General features: G+C 44.4%; 1 protein-coding gene across 8 annotated transcripts in view; it reads left to right on the top strand.

Moving 5' to 3' along the window:
* prdm11 (PR domain containing 11) overlaps positions 1-14,377 on the top strand; it is a 197,685-nt gene that overhangs the window by 156,228 nt on the left and 27,080 nt on the right. Inside the window, exon 13 of one of the 8 annotated variants that reach the window (XM_038807407.1) lies at positions 3,541-4,044. The exons of the other annotated variants lie outside the window; for them this stretch is intronic. Coding sequence (XP_038663335.1) covers positions 3,541-3,677 — 137 coding nt within the window. The 3' untranslated portion in view covers positions 3,678-4,044. Of the gene's footprint in view, positions 1-3,540; positions 4,045-14,377 lie in introns of those variants that run through there. 8 annotated transcript variants of the gene reach the window in all.

The following is a 14,377-nucleotide window of genomic DNA, read 5'->3' as shown; positions in this document are numbered from 1 at the left end:
GTGTCAACCTAGCACCCGAGCAGTGCCCCTACCAGTTGGCAGTGCCACCTGGGAACCTTGGCAGTCCCCAGTGCACTCTTTAATGGCCTACCAGCTGTCAGTTTTACAGAGCCATCATTCTCCAATGTGCCCTCACCTCATGATCCTGGCAAATTTTGCACCACTCAGAAAATACATGCATTGGGTGTTAAATTAGGTGTTTTTTAAAAATATTTTTATTCTCCTTTTTCACATTTTCTCCCGAATTTACGCCCACCAACAATAAGCAGCAACGGATATGTCAATCCCCATAACAATAACAACGATCCCATCCTCCCACAAACCTCAAACATCAGCCCGCATGTTTACATAAACAAATGACAAAAAGGAATCAGGGATTACCCATAGTCATCCTTAATATACACAGGCCCCCCCAAACCCTCTCACCCACCCCCCCCCCCCCCCCCCCCAACTAATGTTCGATGTTATCCAGTTCATGAAAGTGCATAATAAATTATGCCCATGACTTATAGAACCCCTCCGTCCTTCCCCTCAGTTCAAACTTAACCTTTTCACGGGTCAAGTATTCCAACAGACCCCTCCTCTATAACCTCTCCCAACTCTTCCTCCCATTTTGCTTTGATCCCTTCCAGTGGTGCCTTATCCTCTTCCAAAATAGCTCCATACACCACTGACACTACCCCCTTCTTCAGTCCCCTTGTCGTCAGCACCTCCTCCAGCACCTCCTCCAGCCGGTCCCTCTGGGAAGCTCTGTATCTCCTTCCTGGCAAAATCTCGAACCTGCAAGTATCGAAACATTTCTCCCTGCTCCAGCCCATACTTCGCTTCCAGCTCCCTCAATCCTGCAAACCGACCCCAAAGAAACAAATCTTTTAGCGTCTTAATCCCCTTCTCTTCCCATTTCCGAAAACTTCCATCCCACTTCCCTGGCTCAAATCTGTGGTTCCCCCGAATCAGCATTTCCCTTGACCCTGCTTCCAACCCGAAGTGTTGGCGAAACTGCCTTCAGATTTTCAGTGAAGCTATTATTACCGGACTCCCTGAGTATTTCCCCAGAGCTATCGGGAGCGGCGCTGTTGCTAGTGCTTTCAGCCCCAACCCCCTGCACAAACTCTCCTCCATTCTGACCCACTGGGAATCAACCCCTCTGACCCAGCTCCGCACCTTCTCCACATTCTGACCTACAGAATGGCAGCCCCCCCCCCATCCCTGCCCCCACCCCCGGCCGAGACACCACAAAATACTCACTCTTCTCCAGGTTCAGCTTGTACCCCGAGAAAGACCCAAATACTCGCAATATTTCTCCTATCGATGCACTCGGTTCTGACACATACAGCAGCAAGTCATCGGCATATAAGGACACCATATGCTCTATCCTCCCCCCCCCCCCCCCCCCCCCCCCGCACTATTCCTTTCCATGCTCCCGAACTTCGTAATGCGATGGCCAATGGCTCAATCGCAAATGCAAACAGCAGGGGAGACATAGGACATCCCTGCCTTGTCCCATGGTGGAGAGAAAAGTATCTCGAGCTGATGTTGTGTGTGCGGACACTCTCCTTCGGCTCCTTATATAATAGCTTTACCCAGTTCACAAATCTTGGTCCAATCCCAAAATGCTCCAGAACTGCCATCAGGTACCCCCATTCTACCCGGTCAAACGCCTTCTCGGCGTCCAATGCCACAACCACCTCGTTAAATTCGGTGTTAATTGCCTCTATGTATTTAAATGACTGAGCCAACATCTCCAAGACAATTTCCTATGCATCTCCGAATGCATGCCAGTTAAAAGTGGAAATGAGCGGGTTTCTTTTTTTTAAAAATATTTTTATTCAAAATTTTTACATCATCAATAAAAGAAAAGAAAAATATAAATAGAAGAAAAACAACCCCGCCCACACCCATGGACAGACCAGTGAAAGAGCGAAAATGAATAAACAACTAAACAATGCAATGTACAATAAACAATAATAGATCCCCAATCAAACATAAACATACCCCCCCCCCCCCCGGGTTGCTGCTGCTACCGACCATCCCCTAACGCTCCGCCACGAATTCGGGGAACGGTTGCCACCGCCTGAAGAACCCCATGCACAGATCCCCTTAAGGCAAATTTCATCTTCTCCAATTTAATAAACCCTGCCATGTCATTAATCCAGGATTCCACGCTTGGGGGTCTCGCATCCTTCCACTGAAGAAGAATCCTTCGCTGGGCTACCAGGGACGCAAAGGACAGGATACCGGCCTCTTTCGCCTCCTGCACTCCCGGCTCATCTGACACCCCAAATATTGCAAGCCCCCAGCCTGGCTTAACCCTGGAGTTCACCACCTTTGATAGCGTCCTCGCTGCACCCCTCCAGAACTCCTCTAACGCTGGGCATGCCCAGAACATGTGGGTATCGTTTGCAGAACCCCCCGAACATCTCACACATCGATGCTCACTCCGAAAAAACCGGCTCAGCTTTGTCCCGGTCATATGCGCCCTGTGCAGCACCTTAAATTGTATCAGGCTGAGCCGGTCCCCCCCCCCACCAACTCCCTCCAATTCCTAGACTCCATCAAGGCCATGGCCAGGGGCTCTATCGCCAGCGCAAAGAGCAGGGGAGATGAGGGGCAACCCTGCCTCGTTCCTCGGTATAGGCGGAAATATTCCGACCTCCTCCTGTTCGTGGCCACACACGCCACCGGGGCCTCAAACAGCAGCCTCGCCCAGCTGACGAACCCCTCCCCAAACCCAAACCTCCTCAACACCTCCCACAGGTATCCCCACTCCACCCTATCGAAGGCCTTCTCCGCGTCCATAGCTACCACTACCTCCACCGCCGGCATCATAATTTCATTTAGGAGCCTGCGTACATTGGTATTCATCTGCCTCCCTTTCACAAAACCCGTCTGATCCTCGTGTATAATCCCCGGGACAGAGTCCTCGATCCTCGTGTATAATCCCCGGGACAGAGTCCTCGATCCTCGTGGCCAATATCTTTGCCAGCAGTTTTGCATCTACATTGAGAAGCGAAATCGGCCTATACGACTCGCGCTGCAAAGGGTCCCCGCACTGCAAAGGGTCCTGTGAGCGGCCTTCTGATACGCCAGGATCTCTGAGGGATTTTTTTTCCCCCCAAAGCAACCCACCACCCTTAGATACAATCCTGTCCATCGATTCTAATGAGCTATCTATTTTTGATGTAAACCATTTACCAAAATCTGAACCTGTTGCGTATTTCAAAATCTTCTGTTTGTATTCTTAGAATATTCTCTTTTGACTTGACATACCCATAAAACACTTGCAGTGAGCCACAGCAAGAACTTTGTATCATATTCTGACCCCAACTTTAATACTCTGTAATTAATCCACTATTTCCAGAGATGTCTGTACAGATTGAATGTGGAGTTAAGTAATAAATTTGCTATTTCATTCTCATTCCGCTTCCTGCTGTGTCTGAACCCTTAATAGGTAATGGATTAAGACTTAAATTTCATGTTCCAATCATCCATTTGAAGAATATTCACCAAAACCTTTGCTTTCCATTTTGTATTTTGCAGCATATGTACAGCTGAAGTTTACGTATGTAACGGACAAGGCATTTTATGCCATGGTAAACAGCAAGTGCAGTGACAGCAGGAAAAAGATACGCTACATTTTGGGAGTCCGGGACAGAACTGAAGACACTCCCAACTAGTAGGAATTTGGTGTGGGTTCCATGGTGGAAATCGTGGGGCTAACAATGAAGAAGGAACCAAGACTGGAATTTGGGGGTACCATGAAGAAGGATATTTTTGTTTTGTTTAAATTATTAATGTCAGACAATCCCCAAATTAACTGAGTCTACCAGAAAAGAATAATTATTTTCTGGAGATTAGATCTATTTCAGTTATTTTTGATCCTATATTAGAATTGGCTTTAATCTACTAATCTTTTTGTCCTGATAGCCACTGCCATGAGCATGGCGCAGCAGTCTATATGTGTTTAATTTATTCAATCGGGTCTCGTGATGCAAAAAACAGCTGACAACATTGCTACCACAAAATAAAGCACATGGAAACCTGTTCTTAGTCATTTATTTATGAGATTTGCTCTGTATTGGGTGAAAAAAAATACTACTTACGAGAAAAAGAGTATTATTAGTGAGATGTTATGCAAAGGGTTGGATTTTAATAGTAGCCAGAAGTGGCGATGATATTACTAACAGCAGCTTTGTGCTTTCCAACTTGGTGATAGCTTTGATGTTTCCCCTAATTTCTGTCGCTCTAGTCCAGGGAGAGCACGGGTTCTGCTGACTGATTATCAAAGTTAGGCTTGTGACTAATTAGAAACTAATTTTACCTTTGGCTTCAGTACATTAAATATACTTTATCCCCATCAACCCATCCCAACATAAAATAGGTATGACCATTTGCTGTCAATGAAGCAGAACATGAATCCAAATTTTTTAGATTACACTTTCTGCCTGTTGCACTTCAGTAATAGCAGAGTTTGCTAGTTGCATATTATTAACCGTTTAAATTTGCTGGCTACTGAAAAGGGCATGTGTTTTCTGCTGGCAGGAAATGCTGCTACTGTAAACTATGTGAAAATTCAGCCCAATAACTTCCTAAACATTGAGGATGAAATGGGAAAATTGTATTGATGACACTAATTTTAGTTTTCGTGTTATGCTGATACATATTTTCTTTTTGCAGCCTCTTAAGCTGCTTATTTGATTCTTCAATTGTTGAAATGGACATGTGAAGTTGAGTTCCGCAGTATCTTTTGATTGCACTCTTAGATGGGGCATGGGTGGCTAAAATTATAGTATCCAAGTATTTGCTTTAACCAAGTGGCCCTTCTTGTAGTTAGTCATCTAATTGCATAATAATGAAGGAGAAACTCACTGGTCTAAGGAAGGCCACAAAGATCATTAGAAACATGAAGCAAACCTGAGATGTCAGAAAACTTAAGTTAATTTTTGTTCATTGAGGATGACGCACATGCTACTTGAGACTAGTACTAGACAATCCATCTTTATTTGTGATGACTGTTGAACTACAGCAGGCTGATTTTATTAAAGGCTGGTTTGGAAAGGATAGATTTTATTTATTTTTGTCCAATATGTGCACCAAAGTACAGTGTATAATTTTAGATATTCTATGGAGGAAAAAGGCAATAATTCATAAAATAAATAATCTAATTTCATCAACTTTATTAAACATGGTGATAAAATAAATATTTTAATTATAATCCTGTTTTAACGATAGGCTCTAGGTATAAAGACTAGCGTTTAATTTTATTATTTTCTATACCTGTCCATGACATTTTAACAATCTGTGCACATGGATCCCTAAGTCTCTGGATCTTCAAATCTAGCTTTTCTATATTTTGAAAATACTCTGATCTATTTGTTTGTGGTCCAAAGTGAACGACCTCATGCCTAATTACATTAAAATTCATTTGCCAGTTTTGCACATTCACAGTCTGTTAAAATTTCTTAATGTCATGCTTCCATCTACACTGCTTCAAATGCTGCCTATCTTTGTGCCATTGGCAAAATTGGATAAGTGGCTCTCTATGCCATTATCTAAGTTAGAACATAGAACATACAGTGCCGAAGGAGGCCATTCGGCCCATCGAGTCTGCATCGAACCACTTAAGCCTCCACTTCTACCCTATCCCCGTAACCCAATAACCTCTCCTAACCTTTTTTGGACACGAAGGGCAATTTAGCATGGCCAATCCACCTAACCTGCACGTCTTTGGACTGTGGGAGGAAACCGGAGCACCCTGAGAAAACCCACACAGACACTGGGAGAACGTGCAGACTCCGCACAGACAGTGATCCAGCGAGAAATCGAACTTGGGGCCTTGGCGCTGTGAAGCCACTGTGCTATCCAGTTGTGCTACCGTGCTGCCCAGGTTGTCAAAAACAGTGAATAGTTGAGACCCTAACATATACCTGCAGTCAAAACCTGCCAATTAGGTTACATTCTGAAATGCAACAGCCCTTACAGGTCAGAACATTTATCCATTGTTCTAATCAGCAGGGTTAGTCTCCTAACCATCTTGAATGAAGTAGTCTTAACATTATGCTTGGCTCCATCTTCCTCAACTAAGGAAGAGAAAATTGACTTGGTTTCTACTCTTTACTATTGTCCAGTGGCCCATGCTAGATGTATGCCCATGATGCCTTTTCTCAGCAGTGCCTCAAACATAGATATTGGCCACTCAGACATTATGTGAAGGAACTCATGCAACATCCCTGACAAGCTGTCAGTACCTATAAATGAGGGGGAGACGAAAGAAAGAACCAGCATCAACTAAAATATACAATGCGCATAAAAGATAAGCTAGTTATTGGTGTATCAAAAAGGTAGAGCAGAAAGAATGAACTGACAAAAGAGGCAGGATTACATTGATCCTTGCAAGCTGCTGTGACGCTTTGGTTTCAGTTCAACCAAAGCTAGAATGTATTTCATACCTTTTGGCCTTTGACCAGTTGGTCAAGCAGGAGAATTTTTAATCCCAGGTATGATTTAAGAAAGTGCAAAGTGATGTGGCTTGCTTGTTTTTTGGTACAACGTTTCTAGAAAATGTAGCTATTACATTTAATACTTGAGATGGCTGTGAATTAATTTACTTTATCAAATATGAGGATCCAGATTTGGTTCAGTTTAATCAAACACGTCAAACGAGCTCAGTTTCTCAGTTGTATTTGATAGACTAGGTCAATGCCGAGTAATCCCGTATTCTTGCATTCTGACCAATAACCAGAAATGAGGGGCTATATTGTGGTTTTGGCTCAGTCACTTGCTTGTCAAGTAATATTATTATTATATTAAATAATATCTTAAAGCAATCAGCGGTAGAATTTAACCTTCATGTCCTGAGTGCATCTGAATCACTTACAGTGAAATCTGATTAAATAGTTACAGCTGTTTGTAAGTCCATCTGTTTGCGAAAGTTACTTTTATTGCTGCAAAACCCCATGTTTTATCTTGGTCTGGAGGTTAAATCCTTATTCACAAGGGGATATAAATTAATATGAGCATGCATCTGATACCCCTACGTTTACAGAATTTATGAAACCCATAGGCTGTTAAATGAAGATTGTTTTGGGGCTAACATTTTGAGGTTCATGTTGGACCATGGAGGATTGTATGTGATGGACTAGAATTTTCGATATGTTCCTCGCTGAATGAATGATGAAAGTTTCCCCAGGATGCTTTCACTCGCCTTCTCAAAGTCTCCTGAAATGGTGTAATGAAACCTCAACAAAATTCGGGTTCAAATTCCTTTTTCAATTCCTTCCACAGTGTGAAGTAATAATGTGTTTATTTCTGGTACATCACATTCTCTTAATACTCATTTGTCAGTGGACCTTGAACTGGTTGTTCCAAATAGTTGCCTAATGTTTGTATGTAGTGGAGAGTCTAATGTTAATGATTCTCACCTTGTTGACTGCAGGAATGGAAGAAACCATGACAAATGTAAATATATTTCAGCATAGTCAGAAGGAAATTCATGTAGCTGGGATATATGTCCAGGAGGTTGTGATTATTTATGTATCCCTCAATTAATAACACACTGGCAGACAAATCATTCTGTACGTGGCAATTGAAAATATTATAAATATATATTTTTACAAATAGACCTGTTCATTTTTCAGTAAATATTATGTCAATATTACAGACAAATGTAACTTTATTTTATTCTGTCTATCTGTTAGTACTCATTGAGGGAACAATGCCCATTCTGGCAAACAACATTTTTGCATGTCACCATCGGATATAGGGTTCAGCACTATACCCTAATTTAAGATGAAAATTAGAAAGACCTACGACATTGATGTGATATTACAATTTCTGAAACTACAGTCAACTTCTGATGATTCAAAGTAATTTTATGCTATGACTATTGAATTATCCAGATATTTTGAATTAAGTGACAGAACTAAGAGGGATAGTTGGTGTTTATTGTGGCCAATGGGCAGCACTGTGGCACAGTGGTTATCAGTGCTGCCTCACAGCGCCAGGGGCCCAAGTTCAATTCTGGACTTGGGGGACTGTGTGGAGTTTGCATGTTCTCCCCGAGTATGCGTGGGTTTCCTCTGGATGCCCCGGTTTCCTCCCACAGACCAAAGATCAACAGGTTAGGTGCATTTGGCCATGCTAAATTGCCCCTTAATATCCATGGATGTACAGGTTAGGTGGGGTTACGGGGATAGGATGGGGGCATGGGTCGGAGCAGACTCAATGGGCCAAATGGCCTCCTTCGGCACTTTAGGAATTCTGTGATTCTAAGTTGAGTGGGATTGTCGACTGTGCAAAGTAATAGCAATATTGGAAAAGGAAGGAATCATTTAGCCCCTCAAACCTATTTCACTATTCAATTAGATCATGGCTGATCTGCAACCAAAGTCGAAATATCCACCTGTGTCTTGCATTCCCTTAATCCTTTTGGCTAACAAAAATCTGTCAATCTCATATTTAAAATTAACAATTGGCCTAGCATTAATTGCCATTTGTGGAAGAGAGTTCCGAACTTAGACTAACCTTTGTGTGAAGAAGTGTATCCTAATTTCTCTCCTGAAAGGTGTCGCTCTAATTTTAATATTATACACTCTACTCTTGACTCCCTAACTAGGAGAAACCATTTCTCAGAATTTACTCTATCCATTCCCCTAATATCTTGAACACTTTGATCAAATCGCCCCCCTGAATATTTTTTTTAATATAAATTTTAAATGCCGAATTCTTTTTTTCCCAATTATGGGGCAATTTAGCATGGCCATCCACCTACCCTGCACATCTTTGGATTGTGGGGGTGAGACCCATGCAGACAGGGGGAGAATGTGCAAACTCCAAATGGACAGTGACTCTGGGCTGGGATCGAAACCGGGTCCTCGGTGCCGTTCGGCAGCAGTGCCAACCATTGTGCCACTGTGCCGCCCACCCCTGAATATTCTAAATTCAAGAAATGCAATCCTAATTTCTCATCCTTGTTTTCAAATCCCTCCATGGCTTGCTCCTCCCTACCCTGTAATCTGCTCCAATCCGGCAACTCTCCAAGGTATCTGTGCTTCTTCAATTTTGGCCTATTCTGCATTTCCTATTATAATTCTCCACCATTGGTGGCCTGTTTTCAGTTGCGTAAATCTCAAGCTCTGGAATACTCTCCTTACACCTCTTTACCTCGCTTTCCTCATTAAGACAATTTTTAAAACCTACCTCTTTGACCAACCTTTTGGCCATTGATCTAATGCTCTAGATACCAGAAATGTTGGGAAATGCAGGGTTTAGCGAGAGGGAGGAACTGAGGAGATCAATATTAGTAAAGAAATAGTGTTGGGAAAATTGATGGGACTAAAGGCTATTAAATCCTCAGGGCTTGATAAACTTCATCCCAGAGTACTTAAGGAAGTGGCTCTAGAATTAGTGGATACATTGGTGGCCATCTTCCAGGATTCTTTAGACTCTGGAATAGTTCCTGCAGATTGGAGAATAACTAATGTAACTCCAGTATTTAAAAAGGGAGGTAGAGAAAAAACTGGGAATAATAGACGAGTAAGCCTGACATCGGTAGTGGAGAGAATTCTAGAATCCATTATCAAAGGTTTTATTGCTGAGCACTTGGAAAACAGTGGCAAATCAGACAGAGTCAGCATGGACTTATGAAGTTGATGCTTGACAAATCTACTGAAATTCTACAATGATGTAACAAGTAGAATTGCTGAGGGGGAGCCAAGTCGGTGTGGTATACTCCAACATTCAAAAGGCTTTTGACAAAGTCCGGTATAAGAAATAATCGTGTAAAATTAAAGAGGATGGGATTAGGGGTAGTGTATTGAGATGGATAGAAAATCGGTTAGCAGACAAGAAACAAAGGGTACGATTCTCACCCAAAATTTCTAAGTTAATTTGTGGTGGGTTTTTCAAGATGTTTCCAGACAGCTCTGCTGGAGAGTTCTCCGCCGCTATTCAAGGACATGGTCACTTTTGTGGGCCCTGGGGAGTTTCTCACCGTTATAGCCCACACTTAGAATTAAAAAAAAATTTTTTAGCACTGAGTAGCTGAACTCAGAGATTGGGCTGCTATTTTGAAAGGGTGTCCCGATCTCTAAGTGAGCTTGTGAGTCCCCCTACACCCCCACCCATGGACAATGTCATCTCCCACACACATGGACGCTACCCCATGCACCCCAATTGAGGTGACCCTGCTATGGGGTCCCTGGGGATCACCCTTCTTTAGGCCCCTCCAAGCCCCCTTACAGCACCATCTCCCTTCTAGGACCACGCCCTTCACCTCCCCCCCCCCCCCCCCCCCCCCCATCTCCCGGAGGCCCCTACTTACCTGCCCTGCACTCCCCCACCCTTCAAACTCCCTTCCACCCTAATTTCATGGGCATGACCCCCCCTGACCCATGGCAGTGGCAGCGAGGCAGTGCTCCTGCTGGTTTGGCAGTACCATCTGGGCAACTTGGCAGTTTCAGGGTGGCAGTGCCAAGGTGCCAGCTGTGCAGTGCCAAGGTGCCTGCATTCCAGGAGGAGGGCTAGGGAGCCACCCTGCACATCCCCTGACCACGCAGGGGTTCTCCAGTGGCCCGGAATACCCCCCGGGTGCCGTTCCACCTGATCCACGTTTGTTTGGCAAGCACTGATTGATGCCCAGTTGCAGCCTCCCTGGAGAATCAAAGGAGGCCATTGGATCCCGGGCAGGTAAGTGGGTTTCCTCCGGGTGCTCCGGTCCTACTTCCATCACGAGGCATAAAGCCTGTCAGGAGGCTCGTTGGAGGGCTTTCCCGAGATTCTCCGGCCATGTTGCGCTCTCGTTTAACCGCAACACGGCCAGAGAATCTTGCCCAAAGAGTAGGAATTAAAGGGGTTTTTTTTCAACTTGGCTGGCAGTAACAAATGGGGTACCGCAGGGATCAGTGCTGCGACCCCAGCTATTCACAATATATATGAATGATTTAGATGAGGAACAAAGTGCAATATCTCCAAATGTTTAGATGACACCAAATTGAATCATAGAATTTACAGTGCAGAAGGAGGCCATTCAGCCCATCGAGTCTGCACCGGCTCTTGGAAAGAGCACCCTACCCAAGAACACACCTCCACCCTCTCCCCATAACCCAGCAACCCCACCCAACACTAAGGGCAATTTAGCATGGCCAATCCACCTAACCTGCACATCTTTGGCCTGTGGGAGGAAACCGGAGCACCCGGAGGAAACCCACGCGCACACGGGTAGAATGTGCAGACTCAGCACAGACAGTGACCCAAGCCGGGAATCGAACCTGGGACCCTGGAGCTGTGAAGCATTTGTGCTAACCACTATGCTACCGTGCTGCCCCGTGAAATTGGATGGGAATGTGAGTTGTGAGGAGGATTCGGAGATCTTTCAGTGTGATTTGGACAAGTTGAGTGAGTGGGCAAATGAATGGCAAATGTAGTATAATTTGAATAAATGCGAGGTTATCCACTTTGGTAGCAAAAGCGAGAAGGTAGCCTATTATCTAAATGCCCATAAATTAGGAGAGGGGAATGTGCAACGTGACTTGGATGTCCTTGTACATCAGTCACTGAAGATGAGCATGCAGGTATAGCTTAGGGTAAAAAAGGCAAATGGTATGCTGGCCTTCATTGCGAGAGGGTTCGAGTACAGGAGTAGGGATCATAGAATTCCTACAGCGCAGAAGGAGACCATTTGCCCCATCGAGTCTGCATTGACCCTCTGAAAGAACACCCTACCTAGGCCCACTCCCCACCTTATCCATGTAACCACCTAATCGGCACATCTTTGGACATAAAGGGGCAATTTTGCATGGCCAATCCATCTAACCGGCACATCTTTGGACTGTGGGTGCAAATTGGAGCACCCGGAGGAAACCCAGGGAAATATGGAAACTCTACACAGAGAGTCACCTTGTCTTGCCTCAATTATACACCTGAGGCCACGCCTGGAATATTATGTACAGTTTTGGTCTCCTTAGTTGAGCAAGGATTTTCTTGCCCTACAGGGAGTGCAGCAAAGGTTTACCAAACTGGTGCCTGGGATGACAGGACTGATATATGAGGAGAGATTGAATCGGTTATGATTCTATTCGCTGGATATCAGAAGATTGAGGGGGGATCTCACAGAAACCTATAAAATTCTAAGAGGACTAGACAGGGTAGATGCAGGCAAGATGTTCCCGATGGTGAGTACATCCAGAACCAGGGGTCACAGTCTGAGAATATGGAGTCAACCATTTAGGACTGAGATCAGGAGAAATTTCTTCACCCAGAGAGTGTTGAGCCTGTGGAATTCGTTACCACAGGAAGCAGTTGAGGCCAGAACGTTGTATGTTTTCAAGAAGCTGTTAGCACTTCGGGCAAAGGAGATCAAAGGATATGGGGGGGGAACGGAATTAGACTATTGAGTTGGATGATCAGCCATGATCAAAATGAATGGCGGAGCAGGCTCGAAGGGCCGAAAGGCCTCCTCCTGATCTTATTTTCTATGATTCTCAGGTCCTCCAGCCCCATGTCCCTCGACAGTGGAGACAGCGTGCCATTCATTGGCAGCGGGATTCTCTGGTCCCTCCGCTGTCAATGGGATTTCCCATTAAAGCCACCCAAGCCGCCAGGATACTCATTGGGGGGGGGGGGGGGGGGGCTGCTGTTGGCGGGACCAGAGAATCCTTCCGCCAACGAATGGCCCCTTATGTTGTTCGGTGTTTAACTTTATTTATAATGCTGCTGTTAAATGCCTTGGGATGTTACATTGTTAAAAGAGTTATATAAATGTAAGTTCCTGTTGTTGTTGGTTAACCTGACCTCCCTTGGAGACCAGGTGCCATTCTAGTAAATTAATGCTGGATTCTTTGCAGGGCCAATATATCCTTCCTAAGATGTGGTGCCCAGAACTGCTTGCAGTATTTCAGTTGTGGTCTATCTTGCGTATTGTATAGCTGACGCATGAATTCTACTCCTTGCATTTGATTTCTCTATATTTCCAGCATTCCATTAGCCCTTTTGATTATTTTCTGTCGCTATTCCCAACATTTTAATGATCTGCCTTTTCCTGCCTGTCCCCCATAACCATTGATTCCCTTATAGATCAAAAATCTGTCTAAACCAGCCGTGAATATATTTAATGATCCTGCCTCCCCTGCTATGTTGGGAAGAGAAATTCAAAGACTAACAACCCCCAAGAGAAGAAATTCCTTCTCCTCCTTGCCTTATTTTGAATCCGTTCCCCCAGTTCCAGATTTCCTCATGAGGGGATGCGTCCTTTTGACTCTACCCTGTCAGCTCCTCTAGGAATCTTGTTTCAATAAGATCATCTCTCATTTGCCCTTTGAGTATTGACTCAACTTTGCTTCATAAAACAATCCGCCCCATCCCAGGATTCTGCCTAGTGACCCTTTTTTGAACTACTTTCAATGCAAGTATATCCCTCCTTAAGTAAGGATACAGTACTCCAGGTGCAGTCTCACCAATGCACTGTATAGTTGTAACACGCCTAGTTTTTATCTAAAAAATGTTTTTATTGGTTTTCACATTTTTATGTTACACATCCCCAATCGTACTTTTGTGTTTACAGGTTTCACCACTGCGCATATTGTTGAGCCAAAGAGCGATTAATATTTGCAAGTGTGTAATAGGCCAATGAAACAGCACAAAGAAACACACAAAACAGAAAGAGAGAGAAAAACAACAACACATAGTCAAACAAGGATTATTCTAAATATTTACATGCAGGGTAGCACGGTGGCACAGTGGTTAGCATTGTTGCCTCACAGCGCCAAGGACCCAGGTTCAATCCCGACCCTGCTTCACTGTCTGCATGGAGTTTTGCACATCCTCCCAGTGTCTGCATGGGTCGCACCCCGACAGCCCAAAGACGTGCAGGGTAGGTGGATCGGTCATGCTAAATTACACTTTAATTAGAAAAAGAAGAATTGAGTACTTTAAATTTTAAATAAATAAATATTTAAATGCCCATTCACCCCCCCCCCACCTTGCTGGCTGTGGACCCTATTTGGCCGTTCTGCCTTTGTTGGGCTCCCAATGTTGGCCCTAGTGTGTATTGCTCAGTGTGCTGATGTTGTCTCTATTATTCCCACTTGTCCTGGGTCTGTCCTCTGTGGCTATGTCACCTGTGTCCCGTGGTCATTTGCCCCTCCAGCCCTCCCTTCGCTCATTTCCCCCTCTCTCCCTTTGTTTTGTGGCTCATCTGTGCCTCCCCTCCTCCCCACTCTACTGGTTACTGGCTACGAACAGGTTTTGGGACAAGTTGGTGAACTGCTTCCACGTCTTGTGAAAGCCTCTTCCGAGCCACAGATGGTGAATTTTATGTTCTGCAGTTGGAGGTATTCCGACAGGTTGGATAGCCAGTCTGCAACTTTGGCTAGTGCTGGCG

This window comes from Scyliorhinus canicula, chromosome 9, assembly GCF_902713615.1.
Source record: "Scyliorhinus canicula chromosome 9, sScyCan1.1, whole genome shotgun sequence".
NCBI classification, from domain to species: Eukaryota; Metazoa; Chordata; class Chondrichthyes; order Carcharhiniformes; family Scyliorhinidae; genus Scyliorhinus; species Scyliorhinus canicula.
The sequence above is the reverse complement of the archived record's forward strand: the minus strand, read 5'-3'. Positions and strand labels throughout refer to the sequence as shown.